Source organism: Mixophyes fleayi, chromosome 1 (genome assembly GCF_038048845.1).
Source record: "Mixophyes fleayi isolate aMixFle1 chromosome 1, aMixFle1.hap1, whole genome shotgun sequence".
Classification (NCBI taxonomy): domain Eukaryota; kingdom Metazoa; phylum Chordata; class Amphibia; order Anura; family Limnodynastidae; genus Mixophyes; species Mixophyes fleayi.
The window spans coordinates 268251443-268270928 of record NC_134402.1 but is presented as its reverse complement, the minus strand read 5'-3'; the positions used below and the strand labels follow the sequence as shown (position 1 = coordinate 268270928).

Sequence of the window (19486 nt, the reverse complement as noted above, 5' to 3'; positions counted from 1 at the left end):
GGTGACAGAAATTGATGCTTGGTAGATTCAAACATGTAGCAAGAAATGCCTCAATCATAAAATAACTAGTTGCACTCACATCATTATTAAGAAATGTGCATAAACCGCAAATGTAACGGTGTATAATTACTGTGGTAACAAACTGCAGACAAGTTCGCTCCTATTAACTAATACGTAAAATGTGTGCTGTGAATGAATAACCTATATAACTTTGCTTCATTTTTCATGCATTCTCTGTAAAACTTGGTCTCTAAAACATGAATGAAACCATGACTTTCAGTGACGTTGTTGGGAAAGCGGGATCACATTCTTACATAGCAACAGGACAAAACTAGGAAACAAATAAAGCGTAGTTTCCAAGATGTCTGCTCATTTTTATATTTATTTCCCTTAATAATAGACTTAGGCAGATACTAAGCTAAAATATTCCTGTCCCCATAATAGTAAGTGATTTGTGATTTGGAAATTGTTGTTTATTTTCTGCTTCCTTAACATTGAAAAGGTTAGTGTATTACAGAATTTATCAACATTTATTGGTTTGATCAAAGTAAAATCCAAGCTTGACTGAAAGTGGCAGCTTTTTTCCAACCAGCTAGATTGTATATTTAAACGTTCATGTTAAACATGCATAGAGCATGAATGCTGTTGTGTGATGGGGAAGCTGCATTTTTCATTGAATGTTATGTGCCATTAGCTTCTGACTGAAAAACATTGTGTATCAAATAGAATTCAGAAGCACTGATGTGATGCCATCCTAATAGTAGTTGGCTGTCCGTCCACGACTGATAAGCATGCCGATTCATGCTTGCACACCTACACAATTTACTTTCAGATCTGTGATCTACATCTCTCATAACCAACTGCGGAAAAGAGTGCGACTCTGTACACACTCTACAGATATCTGCCTACACTGAGTGCGTACACACTTCCACATTTGCATGACATCGTTTCATCGTTGATTGCGATTTTTACGAAGTTTATAAAACCAAATCAAACGATACAACGTGCTTCAGTACAATAAAACATGATCGTGGGAGCGTATACACTTTTGCAATTTCTGACCAAATGGTGATTTATTGTGTGATCTGCACAATAATTGCATTAGTGTGTACCCAGCTTTATTGGTAAGTCAAATCTTGAGCTTTGCCACACTTAACAGATATGTACTAATATAGCAGACAATACTACAATCTAGAGTACTCAGCTCTCTGTCATTGTACATGGTTGAAAAGAGACAGAATACATAGGCTGTTGTTTGTATCTGTTCACACAAACTAGATATAATATGCCCATCAGTCATAAATCATGAATGCTACTTCTTAGTTTAAAGTCAAATATTGCATAAGCCACTAGAATCCCTACTCTCCCAGTCATAAGAATATCCTTATAAAGAATAAGGGATTAAGGTTACCATAGGTTAATAAAACAATGGACAGACTAGATGGCCAAGCGGTTCTTGTCTACCGTCAAATTCTATGTCTCTATCATAGATTTCTCCTCGCACCAGATCTCCAGAAGCACTCTGCGGCCAATTGAACACCCCCCTATTATTGGAAAGTGCTGCGCAATATGTTGCCACTTTATGAACAAAGAATATTTATAATAGGTGTGTTTAATAGGTTTATTGGTTCTTGATTTTATATAGTATAATAAAAGGTTAGTGAAGTGACTGCTTATTACTTAATACAGCAAAATAAAGTTTTATAGAAATTATGTATCTACGTAGCAAACAGGGAAGTATTAATATAACTACACCTGTCTTGTGGGGGTTTCATTCTATCAAGCTCTGCAGACTCTGGACACAGAAAGGAGACTGTGCTATCTAAATTGGCGGCGAGGAATGAGTTAATGCTGTGTGGTATAAACAGGGTTTGCACTGATCGCAAATGGCTTAATATCCAATACTCTGCAGTCATGCTGGCAGTGGATTAATGGTTGTATGTACTGCAAGCTCTTGGCAGGAAACAGCCTCTAAAGTGCCAGCCTTCACACCTCTGCTTGTGTGTGGGGCAGATGTCGCCAGCTGTGATCCTTCCCATACACATCGCACATGCTGACGCTAGCAATGCCAACTAGCTGTGTAGTGTGCTTTTCTGTCCTAGACACTAGAAGTCCTGATTGTACAGTTTGTCAGGTATACAGCAGTTTCTTTGTGGACCTTTGCAGAACAACATATATAAGAAATGATTTAGTAATTTGTTTTTTTGTGATTGATGTGGCTAGTTGTTTCATTTTGTGCTTTCTGCTTCCTTGCAATCTCAACATTATAATTCAGTCAACTCACAGAAGGAAGAGACGGTAACGTCTAAATGGCTAGCTCCTTTGGCGATGCTGAGGTTGATTGTGAATTAATTGCTCTTTTTGTGGCTCACAAACTTTCAACAAGAACAACAAAAGTTTACACTTTGTTAATGGCAATTTTTCTATATTTTTATATCTTACTCTATGGGTTGGGTACTAGATCCCGACCTACACTTATCATGCCGACAGGGTAAATATCGACATATTCATTTGCCCAACACTCAGAAAATGCAGATAGTGACGATACCGACAATCACAATGCTGACATTAAATTAGCAATGCCTACTTATGGTCCCCAAGTACCAGCATGCCCTGGCTGCCATGGTTATGCTGGTTTTTGTAGTACTACAAGCATCAGCATGCCCAGACTGTTGGCAGCCTGGGCTTGCTGGGACCTGTAGTGCATCAACTCAAAGTAGTGTCTTTCTAACATATAACCCTTTTATTCTGCCACATCCACCGCCCAGGGGACCTACGTTTTTTTTTTTTTTTTTGCGGTATCCATCTCCCTAGGGAATCTAGCTCTGTGCTGACCAGCCTGGGGCTAAGTGGCATTATGGCAGGTGGACCCCACGCTGCGTTTTCCCCTGCTATAGTCCCACCAGCCCTGGCACAGCCTAGTGAAAGTTCTAGTAGAATTGAGGGGCCCCACACTGTTTGTCTCCCCCCCCACAATTTTGCTATTACCAGCCTAGCCTGGCAGCATTAGGATTAATGTGATTGGGTAGTGGGTAGGGTTGCATTCCTTTTTTCTTTTCTTAAACAACTTGTGCGCCGGTGGCTTGCGGGTCCGGTGCCTTAATTGTCGCCGGGTGCCAGTGCAAGTTTTTAGGTGTATTTGGAGTGAGGGGGGTAGTTTTTAATTTCTACTACTGTTTTATTTATTTATTTATTTATTTTAACAATATTTTGCGTCAGACCTGCAGGCATTGGTAATTTAATGTCGGCATTGTGGTTGTCGGCATTGTCACTGTATGAATTTACCCTGTCGACATTTTCATGTCTGCAGGATTTCCATCGTCGGGATTTTGACCGCCAACAGGCTCTTTTTACCAACAGTCCACCTCGTTATAATGAATTGCTCAGACAATAGGAAACAAAAGGCTGAACTAGTGTTTACTTTTTGTAGCCGCTATCTAGTACACCTAAGGTCTTCGTTTGGTTGAGGCAAAACAAATTGAATTTGCATTGTGAAAGCTAAGGATAAAATAAACAGTTAACTATTAGCAATATACACTTACGGGTTTTCAATTCTATGTTTAAGGCCTTTGGATTTGATAATATGGTAGTCTGCTTACTGCTACAAAGCTGTCTTTACAGAAAAATAAAGTTGTCACAATTGCCAGTAGAATTAATTTGCTGTCACTTGCCATATACATACTGATTAGTTCTGCCAGGGTTGACGGTCACAGATAATTTCATTCTCTGCTCTTTAAGATGACATTTATCACTACAGTTTAGAAAATTCAAATGATTAAGTGCAAATTAGTCCTAATAATGTGTAATATATATCTTTTATGTCTTATTCTAGGGAAAAAAATAAAGCAGAGGCCAAAGACAGAAAAGTGCTGGAAATCCTGCAAATGAAGGATGGAAAAATACACCAGTTAGAACAGGTTTGTATTAATTACTGTTACATTATATAGATTGAATTGAAGATTAAAATTCAAAGTTTTGTTGAACTCTTAAGGCTCATTTACATTAGAAAATATAATTCATACTACAAGCAGTACGGTCAGAAAGTGCTGAGCAATCTCTGCCACTTGTATTGCAGTGTAGTTTTAGGATTTTTTTTCATAGTGCATGTCGATGAGAACCCTGCTGGAATCTTTCAAACAGTGTTTTTGACAGATTGGTGCATCAAGGTTAACTCCAGCAAAAACTGAAAATTCAGTTTTGAGGGGAGTTCCATAAGTTAAACATAAGTGCAAAATATTACTTTCCTAGTGTCCTGTGAAACATCCTATCCTACTTGTCCCCCCTGCTTTGGTCAGGGGATGCTCTCCTCAAGCCTGCTGTGGCTGCATTTTGTTGAGGTGACAACACTCTGCTTATATGAAAAATGGCTTTCTTAGCAAGAGTGAGCAGTCTCCCATTATCTGCTGTGATCTAGAGATTCTGAGGTGGGCTTTTATCATACAGTATGTTGGTGCTGCTGGCCAAGTGAGGGTAGGCGCCCCTGACTAATTCAGACTGTGTGAGTAAACATGAGCACCCAGAGGTAACCCAAGCATACACGTGTAGAACATACAACCTCCACACAGACAGTGTCCTGGTCGGTGTCTAGCCCATAGCACCAGTGTTGTGTGTCAACAATGCTAATCACCATGTCACTTTGGGCTGTGCAAGCGATAGTATTGGTAAAAGCTAATTAAAATGCTTCTTCAGCACATATTAGATTTCATGCATTTCAATCATTTTTCGCAGCTCATATTTATGTGAACAAGCCTTTAATATAGATGTCATCTAGTATGTGTGTAACCCTGTGCTGACTAATTCCATTTTATGTCTGACAGTTGCTAATTTATTTTTCCTGATTATAGGTATATTGACATTAATTAAATGTACACACACATCTTTGGACATCTATGTTATCAAGTTAAATAATATGCAATAACCACTTGATGGTTGGATAGTTCTCCCCCCTAATGACAAGGCCAATTTTAATGTGCCGGTTTCACAAGGAATGACCTTATTATTTCATACTATACACAACTGAATGTTATGTTGTTTTTTATTGCTGATAGAGCTTGTGTTTGGTAGAATAGTGGAATACATATTGTTGAATTGTGTGTACCCAGCGACTGCAGGTAAGAAGCTGTAGATGGTACTGTAACTTTTACTGTACTGTAAAAAAACAAATTTATAATAACTATATTAAGTAGCAGAACTGTATATTAGTGTTGGGGTGGTGTAGTTATTGTCTCACTTAAGAAATGACAAGACTGCATTGTAGGCTGGCGGCGGCACGGTCTTTGGGACAGTATTATTGAATGCCAACAGCATGTTTGAATTGTTCTGGGCCTCAAATGATTACAGTTACAGTAATAGCTGTGGGACCTGTCACGAGATCCCCAACATAACAGGCCCCCGACATGTGTCTTCACCCGTTTTCCCCTATGGGCAACCCTGCTCACCAGTTTAGAGATTATAAATATATGTACAGACAGCATCTGACACGTTGTGGCATCCAGCATTTATTTATTAAGGTTGAAAGAAGGACCAGCTTAAGAATACAAATGTCAGGGAACTGGCAACAAGTGGGACATTTTGGGGTGATCTTCATTCTGTGTGACATTCACACATTTTGGCATGTATTTGTGTACAGAATGTGTGCGTGTCCAATGCAATGACTGACAAGGTTTCATTGAGCTGGGGATTTGGTTAGGGAAAAAATAACCTTGGTTTTATTTATTTTATTAATTTTGTGGTATTACAAATTATGGTTCTGCTGTGTTTCTTCTGCACACTAATATCGGTGGCACTAGTGTTATCTGAATCTAATTGCTGCACTGTTTTGGAGACAGGGGAGATCTGATCTGCACTTCCTCTATGCCCCTAAAGAATTCCCCACATTTAAAAGAATCCCAATAACTGTCCAGCACTGTATGTTGAAGTCCTGGGCGGATTCTGTATTTTGAGCACAGTAATCACAATAAGTGATAATGGTTGAAATCAGGAATAATTTGGTCCCTGGACCATTGGACTTTCAGTGCCTCATTATAGGCTCAGGGATTTGATAGTGAGGCTCTTGTATGTTTCAAGGGGCATTCATTTGCTGGATGTTGAATTTTTTTTTTTTGGGGGCGCTTTACACAAACATGTACAGTACTTTTTTTTTGCAATCATTTTTATAACAGCACTTTTTAACAGATTGAACTGAAGGGGATCTTGCTCAGTACATATCAGTGTTATGTGACCCCTGAACTTCCTTTTTACTACTTTCACTGTCTCTGGGTCCCACCCACAGCTGCTATCGGCTTAAACTGTCAGTTTGTGAAATGCATACATTTATTTTTAGACATTTAGGGGGGAATTCAATTAGCCGCATTACTGCCGAAAGTAACGCGGCCTGCACACTGTTATCGATATTATGGTAATAGTGCACATTATTACCGTTAATAGGGTAATCTTTAATGCTAGTTTTTGCACGCAGCTCAGGGAGCCGCGAGCAGAAATCAGGGTTAAAATTACCAACTTAACAATAATTATAATTAACGCCGTGTTAAGTGCGGCCGAATTGAATCCCCCCTTAATTTTGTTCAAATTCTCCAATAAATTGAATGGCAAATACAATGCACTGTGTTCCAAAAATCACAACCTTACGTTTGTGTTAGAAGTGAGACTTATTACTGACTTAATAAGACATATTACAAGTTTTTGTGTGGCTTTCATGCTGTCAAATTGCATGAAATCCAAATTAAAATCCCATAGGTATAAATGAGCTCTCCCTGCAAAGAACCTTTGAAATCCTCTTTTGCTAGCCACACTGAACAAGCCAATCTGCATTACACATCATACTACTTTCTTTAAATTACACCTTAGATAATTTTTTATCTTGTTTCACATTTACTAGTTTATTTTATATAAAATTATGACGAAGATAGAAATGTATTTGTAGCTGCTTTCATTGTTCATGTATAAAGGAAGTTAACAGAAGATTAGTGTACAGTATTCATTTATATTATTTTATGCAGGTGGACAAACTACAGCGCATGATGATCCATATCAATTATTAATGAGCAGTCATAAATATATCCAGTGGATCATCCTTAATAGGAGTTGTCGTAAGGGAGGTCTCTGAAATGGATCTATTTATGCATGGCTATCAATAAATAATTTGCTTTACTGGATGTGGTGTGCATGGACTAATTATACCTGTTTTTAATTGCTGTTAGAAGCAGCATGAGTCATTGTAAGCGTTTGTGTATAATTCAAAATGCCTTACAACAAAAAGGCCAGGTATGGCTTATTTTGAAATGTAGCAATTACTTCCTCAGTAGTTTACAAAAATGCTGTGGTACTTCTGTTTTACTCCTGCATAAAAGTAAATGCAAATTCTATGTCTGCCTATGTATATTTATATATATGCATATACATTTATGCATTAAGGGCCTGATTCATTAAGGAACGTAAATGCTAATGTGTGCCGTGCTTTGCGTAAATTCACTCTGCACATGCCCATAAACAAACCGTACGCCAGAGCATGCAACAACATCCAATTCATGTTTGAGGGCAGAAGACCTTTACTATAGTCTACGATTTCTTGGGAAGAACAGGGCGTACGCACATAGTAGATGTACAGTGTGCATCTAGCGCATGTAGGAACAGCACGCCAAGCTTGAGCGCAGGCAACAGTGTCTGATTCAAACTTTGGGCATTTCAAAAGTATGTGTTTTCCTGTTGTCTTTTGCACCAGCTACAGGTCTGGTGTAACTGCGGAGTGATAGTGATGCAAGTTAGAACATGTGTTTGCAATCAGGAGCAACTGTAAAAATGCATTGTATGTACAGTAGACATTCATAACATCCTACTAAATGTATTTTTTAAAATGTTTTGTTATTAATGACTGTATTATTAACAGGTGACATTAATGGAATAGTTTCATTTTTGTTTTTCTGTACGTTCTTCTGTGACTTTATATTCCAAATATGTATTGGACGTATCCTGCAGTGTATTGAATGTTAGAAAAGAGCGGACCTAGATCCGTATTCATCAAACATGTACATCTGCTCCTTGTTGAATGCAGACGTACGTCTTTTCATATGCTGGGCGCTAGTAATTGGATAGTGGTTAGGTATTGTAACTTATTTCCCATCATAACTATTTGTACAGGCAGAATGGAGGATTTGGACATTGTGAAGGTGATCCCACTGGAGTATAGAAAAGGTGCATCGTTACACCTTGTTTTTTGTTTTTAGAAGTGCATAATATCAAGAATGGCTACAACAGAGAGTAATCGGGACTCTCCTTCACTGCATATCAAATGCAATTGCTTTTCACATGGGTAGCTTTTTATTTAATGGCTGTGAAGGGGATTCCCAGGGAATACTTTCTTTGATCATTTTGCAGCTGTCTTTCAAAGTGACTGTGTGCTGCCTTTCCTTAAGGGGTTTTTCAAGGTCCGTTTTTTCTTCAATTTGCGTTACAAGTTAAAATAAAGTAATTCTATTTTTATTTTAGATTTAATAAATTGATGAACAATGGTTTTGGGAAGTCTTTAATTCAATTAAACCTTAATTATAAATTGTGTTTTATTTACTTTTACTCTTTTGTTATCATGGGGAAGAAGTGTTATGGACCCCTGTCCATTATATTGAGAACACTGTGTTGGCTAAGGAGCTACTCCCAGAGGTTCCAATCTTGTTAATTATACTGGCCTCAGTAGCCCAGAAGGGCATGACACAAAGAGCAAACCTGAAGTTAATGTACAGTTGCTCGTTTCCAAATGCGCTATACCATGCAAGAGTCCTTCAAAAGCCATTATGAAAGCTTTTACTCAAGTTGGCTTTGTTCTTGCACTCCCACATATGAAGGTGTGCTGTGTTATGGCTTATTGTGTGTGGATTGGATCCTTCCTTATGTATATGAAAATAGTAGCCATCATGCGCCTGGTCTAAGAACAAAAATTATTTTGTGGATAGGATAACCAAGGATAGAATGTTTTATGGCTACATTTTTGATTGTTTACCACTACTTTGGTTACTTGTGGTGCTTTATAAATGAAGTGCATTATTCGGCACAATAAGTCAATGTCTTACACTTGAAAGAAAGGCATCCTCAATACCTCTGGGCTATGAGCTTTTTAGTCAGTGAATTTCTGTCCCATCCACTATACATCATGTTAGGCTGTTACTTTGTTTCCCCAGTGTAATTATATTTTGAAGTCCCTTTGTCAACAGTTACTACATTGGAACTTTCAAATGTCATTACATTGGGGAAAATAAGAGGTAGCATAAATCAGTTAGAGTGGGCCTGAAATGTGCTGTACTGTAGTAAGATCTGCACATTGGAGCCCCTTTGTAAAGGTGGCACATAAAAGGGTGGGGGGAGGAGTGACAAATTAGGCATTTCCAATATACTAGTTTGGGGTTGGAGAAATTTCTGAAAGGCCTGTTCCTGAATCTTTAATACCCGTGGTTCATGTTTTATACCTTACTTACCGTTTCACAGTCAGAGTCCTGTACCATATGTGCCAATCCACCTTAAAGGGCTGCGCATAGGTAGTCCTCTGTCTAAACCTAAACCCGCAGACACTAGACAAGGTACCTGTTATCTGCATTCTGCTAGAGAGTGTAAGTAATCAATAATTAAATATGTGGTAGGGATTATGCCTATAAAATAGAACATTTGGGTTTATTATTCACATTTAAGGGTAAAATAAATTCCATAATTGTAGGCTTATCTTTAATATATATTTTTATAGGTGTGTGTCTATTCTACAATATTACAGAATGTCTAGTGCAATATATAAAATTGGTAAGGCTATATCTCTCTATATCTAAATTGCAAGCTGTAATATTTCCCTTTCCACAGCTGTTTTATGTTCCCTCAAGGCTACATGTATTGAGAGATAATTTGTGAAAACTAACTTTGCTAATATTTATACTGAAAATGTGCTTGCTGGGGTTTGTTTTGGCTTTTATTTAAATCAGGCTTTCTGCGGTTCAGCAAAATACGTGAAAACTGTTCGAAGGAAACTCTCTGAAGTACTAGAGTGACACGGCTTGTATTATTTCTTTTCCTTTTCTAGAGAGCATCAGGCCAGCAGCAGGAGATAAACAACCTGGTACAGAGAAAGATTGCTGTAGATGAAGAAAATACGTTACACAAAAAGGAATTGGATGACCTCCAACAAAAATTAAAAGATAAAAGTCAGGAGCTTAAGGTATCTTGTCTTGTATATATTTTTCCAGTCGGCTTACTATGAAGTGCTGTGCTTCCAGCTGTGTCACCCAATGTGCCGCAGAAAGGGACATACGCTGCAGAAGAATTGCCTGAGGCCTCACTCTGCTTTGCAGTTATTCTTCATACAGCCAACCCTGAGCACTCCTTTAAAGTCAAGAATCTTAGGCTTATAACTTTCAAATAAATACTTAATGATGGATATAGAGCCAGTGAAAGTAGTGTGAATATGTGGCTTCTTTTTAATTACATTCTGATGGGACTGGTATTATTAATTGATAAACCCGAGATCTGGAATGATATGTCTGCGCGGGTCTCAAAAATAGCTGGGGACATCATCAAAGGCATCTTGATCAATTAAAGGATTCCTTGCATATGTGTGCTCATCAGACCTGTCAAGCAGTTCAAGAAATAAGTCCCACCTGCATGACTAAAAAAAAATAAATGGTAAAATCACTGCTTTCTCTGCAGTCCGATGTAGGTTTCTTGGCCAGGGTCACTTAATCAGGAATTGTTGGTTGGTTGATCATTGCATGTGTAATTATTTTGCAGGGGTGTAATTTGCAATCCTTACTTTTGTCAAACAGAACACAGAAGAGAGTTCACATAAAATAGAAGAGCAGAGGGCAGCCATTTTTAAAAATTTGGAGCTGGAGAAGGAGAATTTAAGTAAGAGATGCGCTGACCTACTCAGTGACCTGGAGAAAGCTAGGAAGCAGGAGGCACAGTGGAAAGGAGAGAAGTCTGGCATCGATGCCAAAATTAAGGTATGCTGCAGAGCAGCTGGATTCCCTCACATGATTTTTCAAACTACATTTTGACGTGCACTTATGCTTCGTGTTATTTGCTGTGATAACAACTTATGTATTCAAACATGCCAGTTGGGACCAGCATTCATTTAAATTCCTATACTTAAAACCCACAGCTTTTTAAAAATTGATGCTGCAAAGCAGGAAGCTGACATCAAATAGCCATTCTAAAGTCAAATCATTAAACAGTATAACAGACTTCGTTCTCACATAAAACTTAAAGAATACATATGTTATGAATGCAAATATACAGATTTAGAACCGAGAGAAATATCACTTTTTATTTTGCTCTCTTGCTTTTTATGAGCAATGTATACACTGATTGTTTTTGTTTGCGTTTAACAAAAAAATATCATGTGGCACACGTCTGAAGGATGTCTGCATGTTTTGTGTTAACCCTACATATTGTACATGCTCTATTTCAGGCTATTATGTGAAACCTTCACGTATTAAAGGCATCTGAAGTGAAATCTGTTGTATACACATATATGAAGACTTCCTTATATGTTATAGAACCATTTAAAGATGCCACATAATTATTTTAATAATCCACCTCTTGAGAATGGACATTTGCGTTGAAAACAATCAGTGGTAAAAAGAATTCTAAGGTGTTGGTTCAATTTAGCGCATTGTCCTATAGAAGGCTTGTGTGATGACACTCCATGGCACAGTTTAGATAATTACAGGTAGTGTGCGCAGCTGCACATCGCATGAGGCTCCTTTGGGACCTTGTGCTGCATTGTATTCACCCACTAAATGTGCATCTAAAATTAGTAATATGGAATTCTAATCAGTTCAGGTTCAGGGTCCGTCCTGCAATACTAACCCCACCCGAAAAGCACCAATCTTGTATAAAGGTCCTGCAAACACCTGCATATACCTGTACTTCACAAGTGTTCAGTTTTGTTTATTAGATGTCTTCTTCAATGCACTGCTGCTACTGCTACCACCAAAACTAAGTGGATGTTTTCTCTTAGAGACAGGGGGATCCTAACTAGCTTGCTTTCACCAGGTGTTGGGTCTGCTGGCATTACATCAATGTTCACTCTAAGCCACTTCCAAGGCATTTTGTCACGCTGGACTTCGTCATAAATAATCACATAACTGATGTCAATATATGCAAAATATATCATTCTGTTTGGAGGATAGTGATGTTATTTGTGTTACATGAGTCATAGTGCGAGTGGTTCATGATAGCATGTGTAATGGTCAGTGAGGGCAAAACATAGCTTGCTTTGTTCCAATTTGGAGCTATTGCATTCCAAGTAATATACCCCTTTACAGGAAAATAAAAAGGATATTATAATTCAGAAAGTTCCATGGTTAGTATAAAAGCTGTTGGACTGTGTTACATGTCAGTGGACCTAGTCCATTGAGATTTCTGTGAATAACATTTGTATAATCGGCACATTCTGACGTGAGAACACTAAAGATGCTTCACTTATGTTTTCCTGATAAGAAGGTTCACTTGAAGTACTTCTCCTGTGCTTTATACATGGCTGCAGCAAGTCCCTCTTTTAGGCTGCATCTTTTGGGCTTAATTATTGCTGTGGCTCTAACAGGAGTCAATTGGGATGGCGGCAGTGGTTCTCGATTGTTCCACACAGACCAGCAAGAAAACTAAGAGTAGTAATGTAATATACAACTTATTTCTAATATTGGAAATGATTTGGAGTTCTGTGACCCATTTAAAAGAGCAGGCGGCCTAATATCCTTATAGTGTATAATCCTTATAATTAAAAATAGGAGGGTACATTATATGCGTGTGTATTATACAAACAAATACAGAAAATGGCACTTTACTAGACTTCTCGCCCTGGTGCTTTTCAAATGTTGACGGTGGTTAATGTACAAAAAAAAAAAAAGAAATAAAAGAAAACACTAGTGGGATGGTAATTGGGGTAGAAGAGACGAGGGAAGTTAAAAAGGTGTTTTAGGAATTTGGTAAGCTTCCCTAAAGAAAAGAGTTTTCAGGGAGCGCTTGAATTTTTGGATGTAATGCCAAAATTTTAATGTGTGACCAAGCACATGCCACAGAGTTGGTGCAGTCTGAAAACAGTCCTGTAATTGGGAATGGAAGTAGGTAATGAGTGTGGGCACATCTTGGGCACAGCGGAGGGGTCAAGCTGGGAGATATCTTAAGTCAAGGGAAGAGATTTATGTTGGTACAGTTCTGTTAATGGCATTGTAGGTTAGAAGTGTTTTAGATTTGATTTGGTACAGGCAACCAATCTAGGGACTAACAAAACAGAGCAGCAGTAGAAGAATGTTTTGCAAGGAAAATTAGTCTCGCCCCTGCATTTTAAAATAGATCGTAGAGGTGAAAGTCTGGTTAGGGAAGGCCAGCTGGAGGGAATTGCAATAGTCAATGCAGGAAATAATGAGTGTGTATATTAAAATTTGGTAGTATCTTGTGTGAAATATGTGCATACTCTGGAAATGTTTCTTCGATGAATGTAACAAGATTTGGATACAGGCTGGCTGTGGAGAATAAAGGACAGTTCTGAGTCAAGGATGACATCTAGGCAGCAAGCTTGAGCAATAGGGTTTATTTCCATGTTGTCCACAAATATAGAGATATCAGGTAGGCAGCTTCGGTTGACTGGTGGGAATATTATTTACGTGGATTTGAGTTTGAGGTGGCGCGAGGACATCCAAGATAAAATGGTAGAGAGACATTTCGTAACATAAGCCAACGCAGAAGGTGAGAGATTCGGAGAGGATAGGTAGATTTTGGAATCCTCCACATAGAGATGATACTGAAATCCAAAGGAGCCTATGAGTTTTCCAAGAGAAGTGGTAAAGATAGAGAATAGTACAGGGCCTAGCATTGAGACTTGTGGTACTCCAACTGATAGAGGAAGCTGGAAGGCGGTGGTTCCAGAGAAAGAAATATTAATATATATATTCCCTGCTTATTTATTACAGGCTTTAAACGTTAACTTGAAAGAAGCTGGTAACCAGATGGAGGCCATGCACGATAAAATAAATGGCCTGTCATCACAGGTCGCTGTTAAACAAACTGAGCTGGCACAGAAAGAGGTTGATGTAACTAGACTGCGGTAAGTAGATATCTCCATGGTGCAGTTATACAATTTTTTTTTGTTTGTAGGTGGAATTACCTCTGATTTTATTATTGTTATTGATTTGAAGGCATCACATTGCCAGACGGTGAGAAAACAGGACATATATAAAGCAGGACATATAAGGTAGACAAAATAATTGCAGACATGAAAACAAAGGGTAGGAACGTCCCTGTTCATAAGAAAGCTTACAATCTAAAGGGAAAAGGGCACAGCTGAGACAAGAAGAGGAAGTGTGGCTTAGAGTAGAGATTAGAACAATTATGAGTGTGTACCACTGTAAGTAGTATAGGTGGGAGTAGGGTAATCACTAATAAAGAGGTGGATTTTCAGAGGTATTTGACAAACATTATACTAAGTTTGCAGTTTGAAATTCAATGTCTTACTTACAAACTTGGTCCAGCTACATACTCCAAGACTGAAGCTTAAAGCCTCTAATAATAATAATAATAATAATAATAATAATGCTTCTAATAATAATGCCAATAATAATAATGATATTACCTCGATAATAATAATAAAAATAGTAGTAATGCCTCTAATAATAATAATAATGCCTCTAAAAATAATATCTCTAATAATAATAATAGCAATATACATACTTGTTATTTGCAAATTGTTGCTTTTTAACACACTTTTCTAATTTGCATACATTTGTAAAAAACAAACTAACTTGACTTTCTGATCTAATGCATGTATCCAATTTGTGACATCCGATTGCAACCTCTTTCAACAGCTTCCATCAATGGAATAAACTAAAATATTATAAGTAAAGGAAACAGTCAGGTCTTTTAGCTTCTCTCTCTCTCTCTCTCTCGCTCTCTTTTTTTTTTCTGTTTCTCTGTTCTCCACATTTCTTTTAGTAATTTAAATGGAATATAATAATGGCCCTGGTTTACCGTAAAGGAAAACCTTGCAATAACAATTGTTTACTTTCAAGTCACATTTCCACCTTATCATACATGTGTCCATTCTGTTTGCAGTATGTCTTGGGCGACCATAGCCATACCTCTGTGGAGTTTGTATGTTCTCCCCGTGTTTGCGTGGGTTTCCTCCAACACTTACATACTAATAAGGTTAATTGGCTGCTATCAAATTGACCCTAGTCTGTATGTGTGTTAGGAAATTTAGACTGTAAGCTCCAATGGGACAGGGACTGATGTGAATGAGTTCTCTGTACAGTGCTGCAGAATTAGTGGTCGCTATATAAATAAATGGTGATGATGATGATGATATGTTTAGCAGATATTTCATTTAGATATATCTTACTAAATGGCCCTTATGTCACGGAAATGTACATTAGGTTGTGTAATTAGTGTTTATTGTTGGGCTGGGAATGAGGACACTGGCGTTGGTCACCATTAAATAAAGTTTATACCTACACCTTATAATGAAGCTTATATAGCTTCCTTAACCTCACATGGACAAGAAAGTTGAATTTATTAATTTAAATAATAGCTCACATAAATTTACAAAAGTATTGCACAATAATTCAATCTAATAAAAGTAACACAATTTTATTATAAAACGAACCACTAGTAGGAGGAACAAGACGAATAAACCAATTCATTATCTTAATCTTTTAGGTTTTATATCATTTATTAATGAATAACAGTACTAATACTAGAGTAAAACAAATAATTCATCAATATAAGAATAGTATATATATTTTAGTAATAAGGTATCCTATACAAATTTAAGTGACTTCATTATTTAAAAAGGCTAAATTTATTATAATGTTAATCAAGAAACAATCATAAGGATAATCTAATTAATTTAAAAAAATGATACATTACTTAGAGATGTATACCATCTATTTATGCTATAATCGAAATTTAACCAATAAGAAACTACTGGATGAGGTCACAATACACTCTATTAGTTATAGACACTGTCAATCAAAGAAGATACTTGATTACGAGTGACTCTCTCCTGTATGAGCTAGTCACATTATGCGATTTTACTGAATATCCAAGACGATCAGAAAACCTATTACTAGGTATGTTTATTGATGTAGACTGTCATTTGGCTCACGATTTAATAACAGAATTACGGATCCACATGCTATGTCAATGACCTTCTTGGAAGCGATACTGACAGTCTGATCATGTTATTTTATTCCATCGGACTCTGTTTGTAGCATCGGAGAGTTGTGGCTAGCCCACAGATGATCTGTATTCGGGATGGGACACTGGAGCAAGTTGGTGATGGAAATCTTTCATCACTTTTATTTAAGTTTATAGTCAATACTTAATCTATGACCAAACACAGGGCAGGGCTAGTATATCCTCTATTGAGTAATGAGATCGGGAGGTTATGCTAATAATCTTTAGCCCAACATAATATCTATAACCTAGTAACCAATGTCGTGCCCTGTTAGGCTCCATGAACAATATTAATAACATCGAGACACAGCGACCGATCCATAAATAGTCTTCACCTAAGACAAAGCACTATACATCAGACAGTGTTGTAAAACTCTCTATTATTCATGTTTAAGCCCCAGCCGGTATTAAACCAATAGATGATCACTGGGCGGAGCTATAACACCTCTGATTGGGTAAGGATAGTGCCAATCAAATCAGATGCTATACTATGAATGGTTCTTATTCCAATGACGTAAGTGAGTTCATACGGAACTGACAGTATATAAGAACTGTCAGTTCATTCTGTCTGCTTGCCATGAATAAGCAACACAGCGAAACGCACGTCGGCTTACCGCTTGAGACACCTAATCCTTTTACTTGAAGAAATGTAATCTTGCAATCTATACCCCATTATACCCAAAGATAGAGGGGATTATTAGGCAGTTAGCAAGTCACACGCCATAATTTTTGCGCATTTAGGAGCGAGATTCGCCGAGAATATTTAGAATAGATCTATAAGACCCACTGACAGCTGGAGTGTGTGTTGATCATATTACCATTTATACTCATTGGAAGGGTGTGTGTACTCTGACTAAATTAATATATAAGATACCAGAAGAGAAGGGTGGCTTAATACCATTTAATCTTTTGTAATCAGATATCCAGACTTGCTATCATATAGACTGGAGAATACTATATATAGATTCCATCATACATATATATATATATATATATATATATATATATATATATATATATATATATGCAAATAAATGAAGCAGTCAATTACATCTCTTGCAACTGTAGGTCATATATCGAATTGACCCCTCCATAGAACTGCAGGTTAAATTAAATTATATCTTCATACCATATAGTCCATGAATTAGGATTATATAGGTACAGGATTATAGTGCATCCAGCTCATTTTATTAAGATCACTTTTTATGAGCACATTTTTATACTATATTTCGCTTTTTTAAATAAATATTAATAAAGGTTATATTTTAACAAAGGATGGTTCTAATACATGTTCAGTAAAATAACAAATCATAGAGGATTTTGTGCACCTAAATAAAGAAACTTCTGTTCTTCCTACCTATGATATTGTTATGTTTCTAGGTAGCACCCCAGTCAAATAGATGTATATGATATATATAATTGGGTAGCATATACTACTCATAAACATTTTTTTATTAAACTGGGTTATAATCCTATAGTTGGTGCGGTAGAGCAACCCCCTGTTACACAGGAAATTTAGACTGTAAGCTCCAATGGGGCAGGGACTGTTGTGAATGAGTTCTCTGTACAGTGCTGCAGAATTAGTGGTCGCTATATAAATAAATGGTGATGATGATGATATGTTTAGCAGATATTTCATTTAGATATATCTTACTAAATGGCCCTTATGTCACGGAAATGTACATTAGGTTGTGTAATTAGTGTTTATTGTTGTGCTGGAAGTGAGGACTCTGGCGTTGGTCACCATTAATACAAGTCCAGAGAAATGCTTGAAAAAAAAGAAGGAAAGCATAGCATCATTGTTGTTTATTTTCTCTGCCAGGTTAGTCCCCATTGAGGGACCCTGTTGTAGTAGACTGTACATATGATTGTTTGCCACTTATACTTATATGCCTGTTGCAGCATTTTCACATTCCAGTCATTGAAACGCACCTCAAGTTTCATGAAACGATTACAATTACGAAAAATGTAGAAATTGCCTATAAGGCTTACAGAGATCAGTTATAAGCAGTCTCTATTCCCTGTATCTTAAAATGGGCAGTGTGAACTTCTCTCCGGTTGCAGTAAAGTATGTGGGGAGATGGTCTAAAGAAAGATTATGGTTTCAGGTATATAATCTCTTACATTTTAATATTCTGTGCAGTTAGATTTTAAGCTTCCTGCTATTTTAACTATTCCCAGCTCATTGTATTCTTATCATGCTTTTGCAAGATACTTTTCCTAATCTCCTATTGCCATTGGTTAAAAGTTTGTGTAACTTAAAAAGAATTCTAATGTATGAAATCTGAGTTTTAAACCACTTTCATCTCAAAGCTATAATAGTTTATGTAACACAATCTATACATGAACAACAAAACAAATATGAAAAGACAATTTAATTGTATTTAGTTAATGATTACAGTTGGTTATAATTAGGTGGGATATTTCACATCTGTAAATAACTGTATTGTTGTGAAAAAGATTTAGCAATGAATGTATTGTGCTGTTTGTGTGTAACTCATGCCTATATAAAAAGCTCTTCTACTACCAGGTGTTTTGATAAGTCTTATGTTCGTATTTAAGGAGTAGGGAGATCAGGGAGTATATTTGCTAAATTGCTGGTTTGAAAAAGTGAATGAGTTGCCTAGAGCAACCAATCAGATTCTAGTTATCATTTATTTAATATATTCTCCAAAATGACAGCTAGAATCTGATTGGTTGCTATAGGCAACATCTCCACCTTTTCAAACCTGCAGTTCAGTAAATATGCCCCCAGGTGTGTTTTTTTTTTTAAGTATCCCACCATTCATTATAAATACAATTGTTGACTATGAAAAATTGTTTTTCTGATTGATATGAAATTCTCCACAAAGCACACAGAGTACACAGACATAGCCGAGGTCAGGGTTCACAAGCAGGTCAGCAAGGGTCAGTATTTGGCAATGTTCTAAAATCACAACCAAATCGTATTGGTATGGCAAGGCAGAACTGGTTACACCAACACAGTCAAACTCTGCTCAGAAGGGAAACCCCTTAAATATACCTTTGAATGCCAAAACCTTTTACGTATAGGGAGCCATACTGGGTTTATTGCTAATGTCATATATTAAGACCTGTTGTACCTTGAGACTGCAATTGAGTTTAATTGTTCTGCGACCTGACAATAGCGGCTGAGTCTGTTACTTTAGCAACAATTTAGGCACAAGCGTAATTGCGTTCTAAGGGCATAAATAGGATCAGGACTAGCAGCCACCACCTTGGATTTGGGAGACATTGCCAAAGACAGAAGCAAACTCAGTGTTTG

General features: G+C 37.1%; 1 protein-coding gene across 2 annotated transcripts in view; it reads left to right on the top strand.

The window, feature by feature from the left end:
• The window catches only part of CNTLN (centlein), a 185564-nt gene that overhangs the window by 28929 nt on the left and 137149 nt on the right, over window positions 1–19486 (top strand). For both annotated transcript variants that reach the window (XM_075210868.1, XM_075210870.1), the window contains exons 4-7: window positions 3833–3917; window positions 10055–10189; window positions 10794–10973; window positions 13944–14077. In XM_075210868.1, the coding sequence (XP_075066969.1) occupies window positions 3833–3917; window positions 10055–10189; window positions 10794–10973; window positions 13944–14077 (534 nt within the window). The remainder of the gene's footprint in view (window positions 1–3832; window positions 3918–10054; window positions 10190–10793; window positions 10974–13943; window positions 14078–19486) is intronic.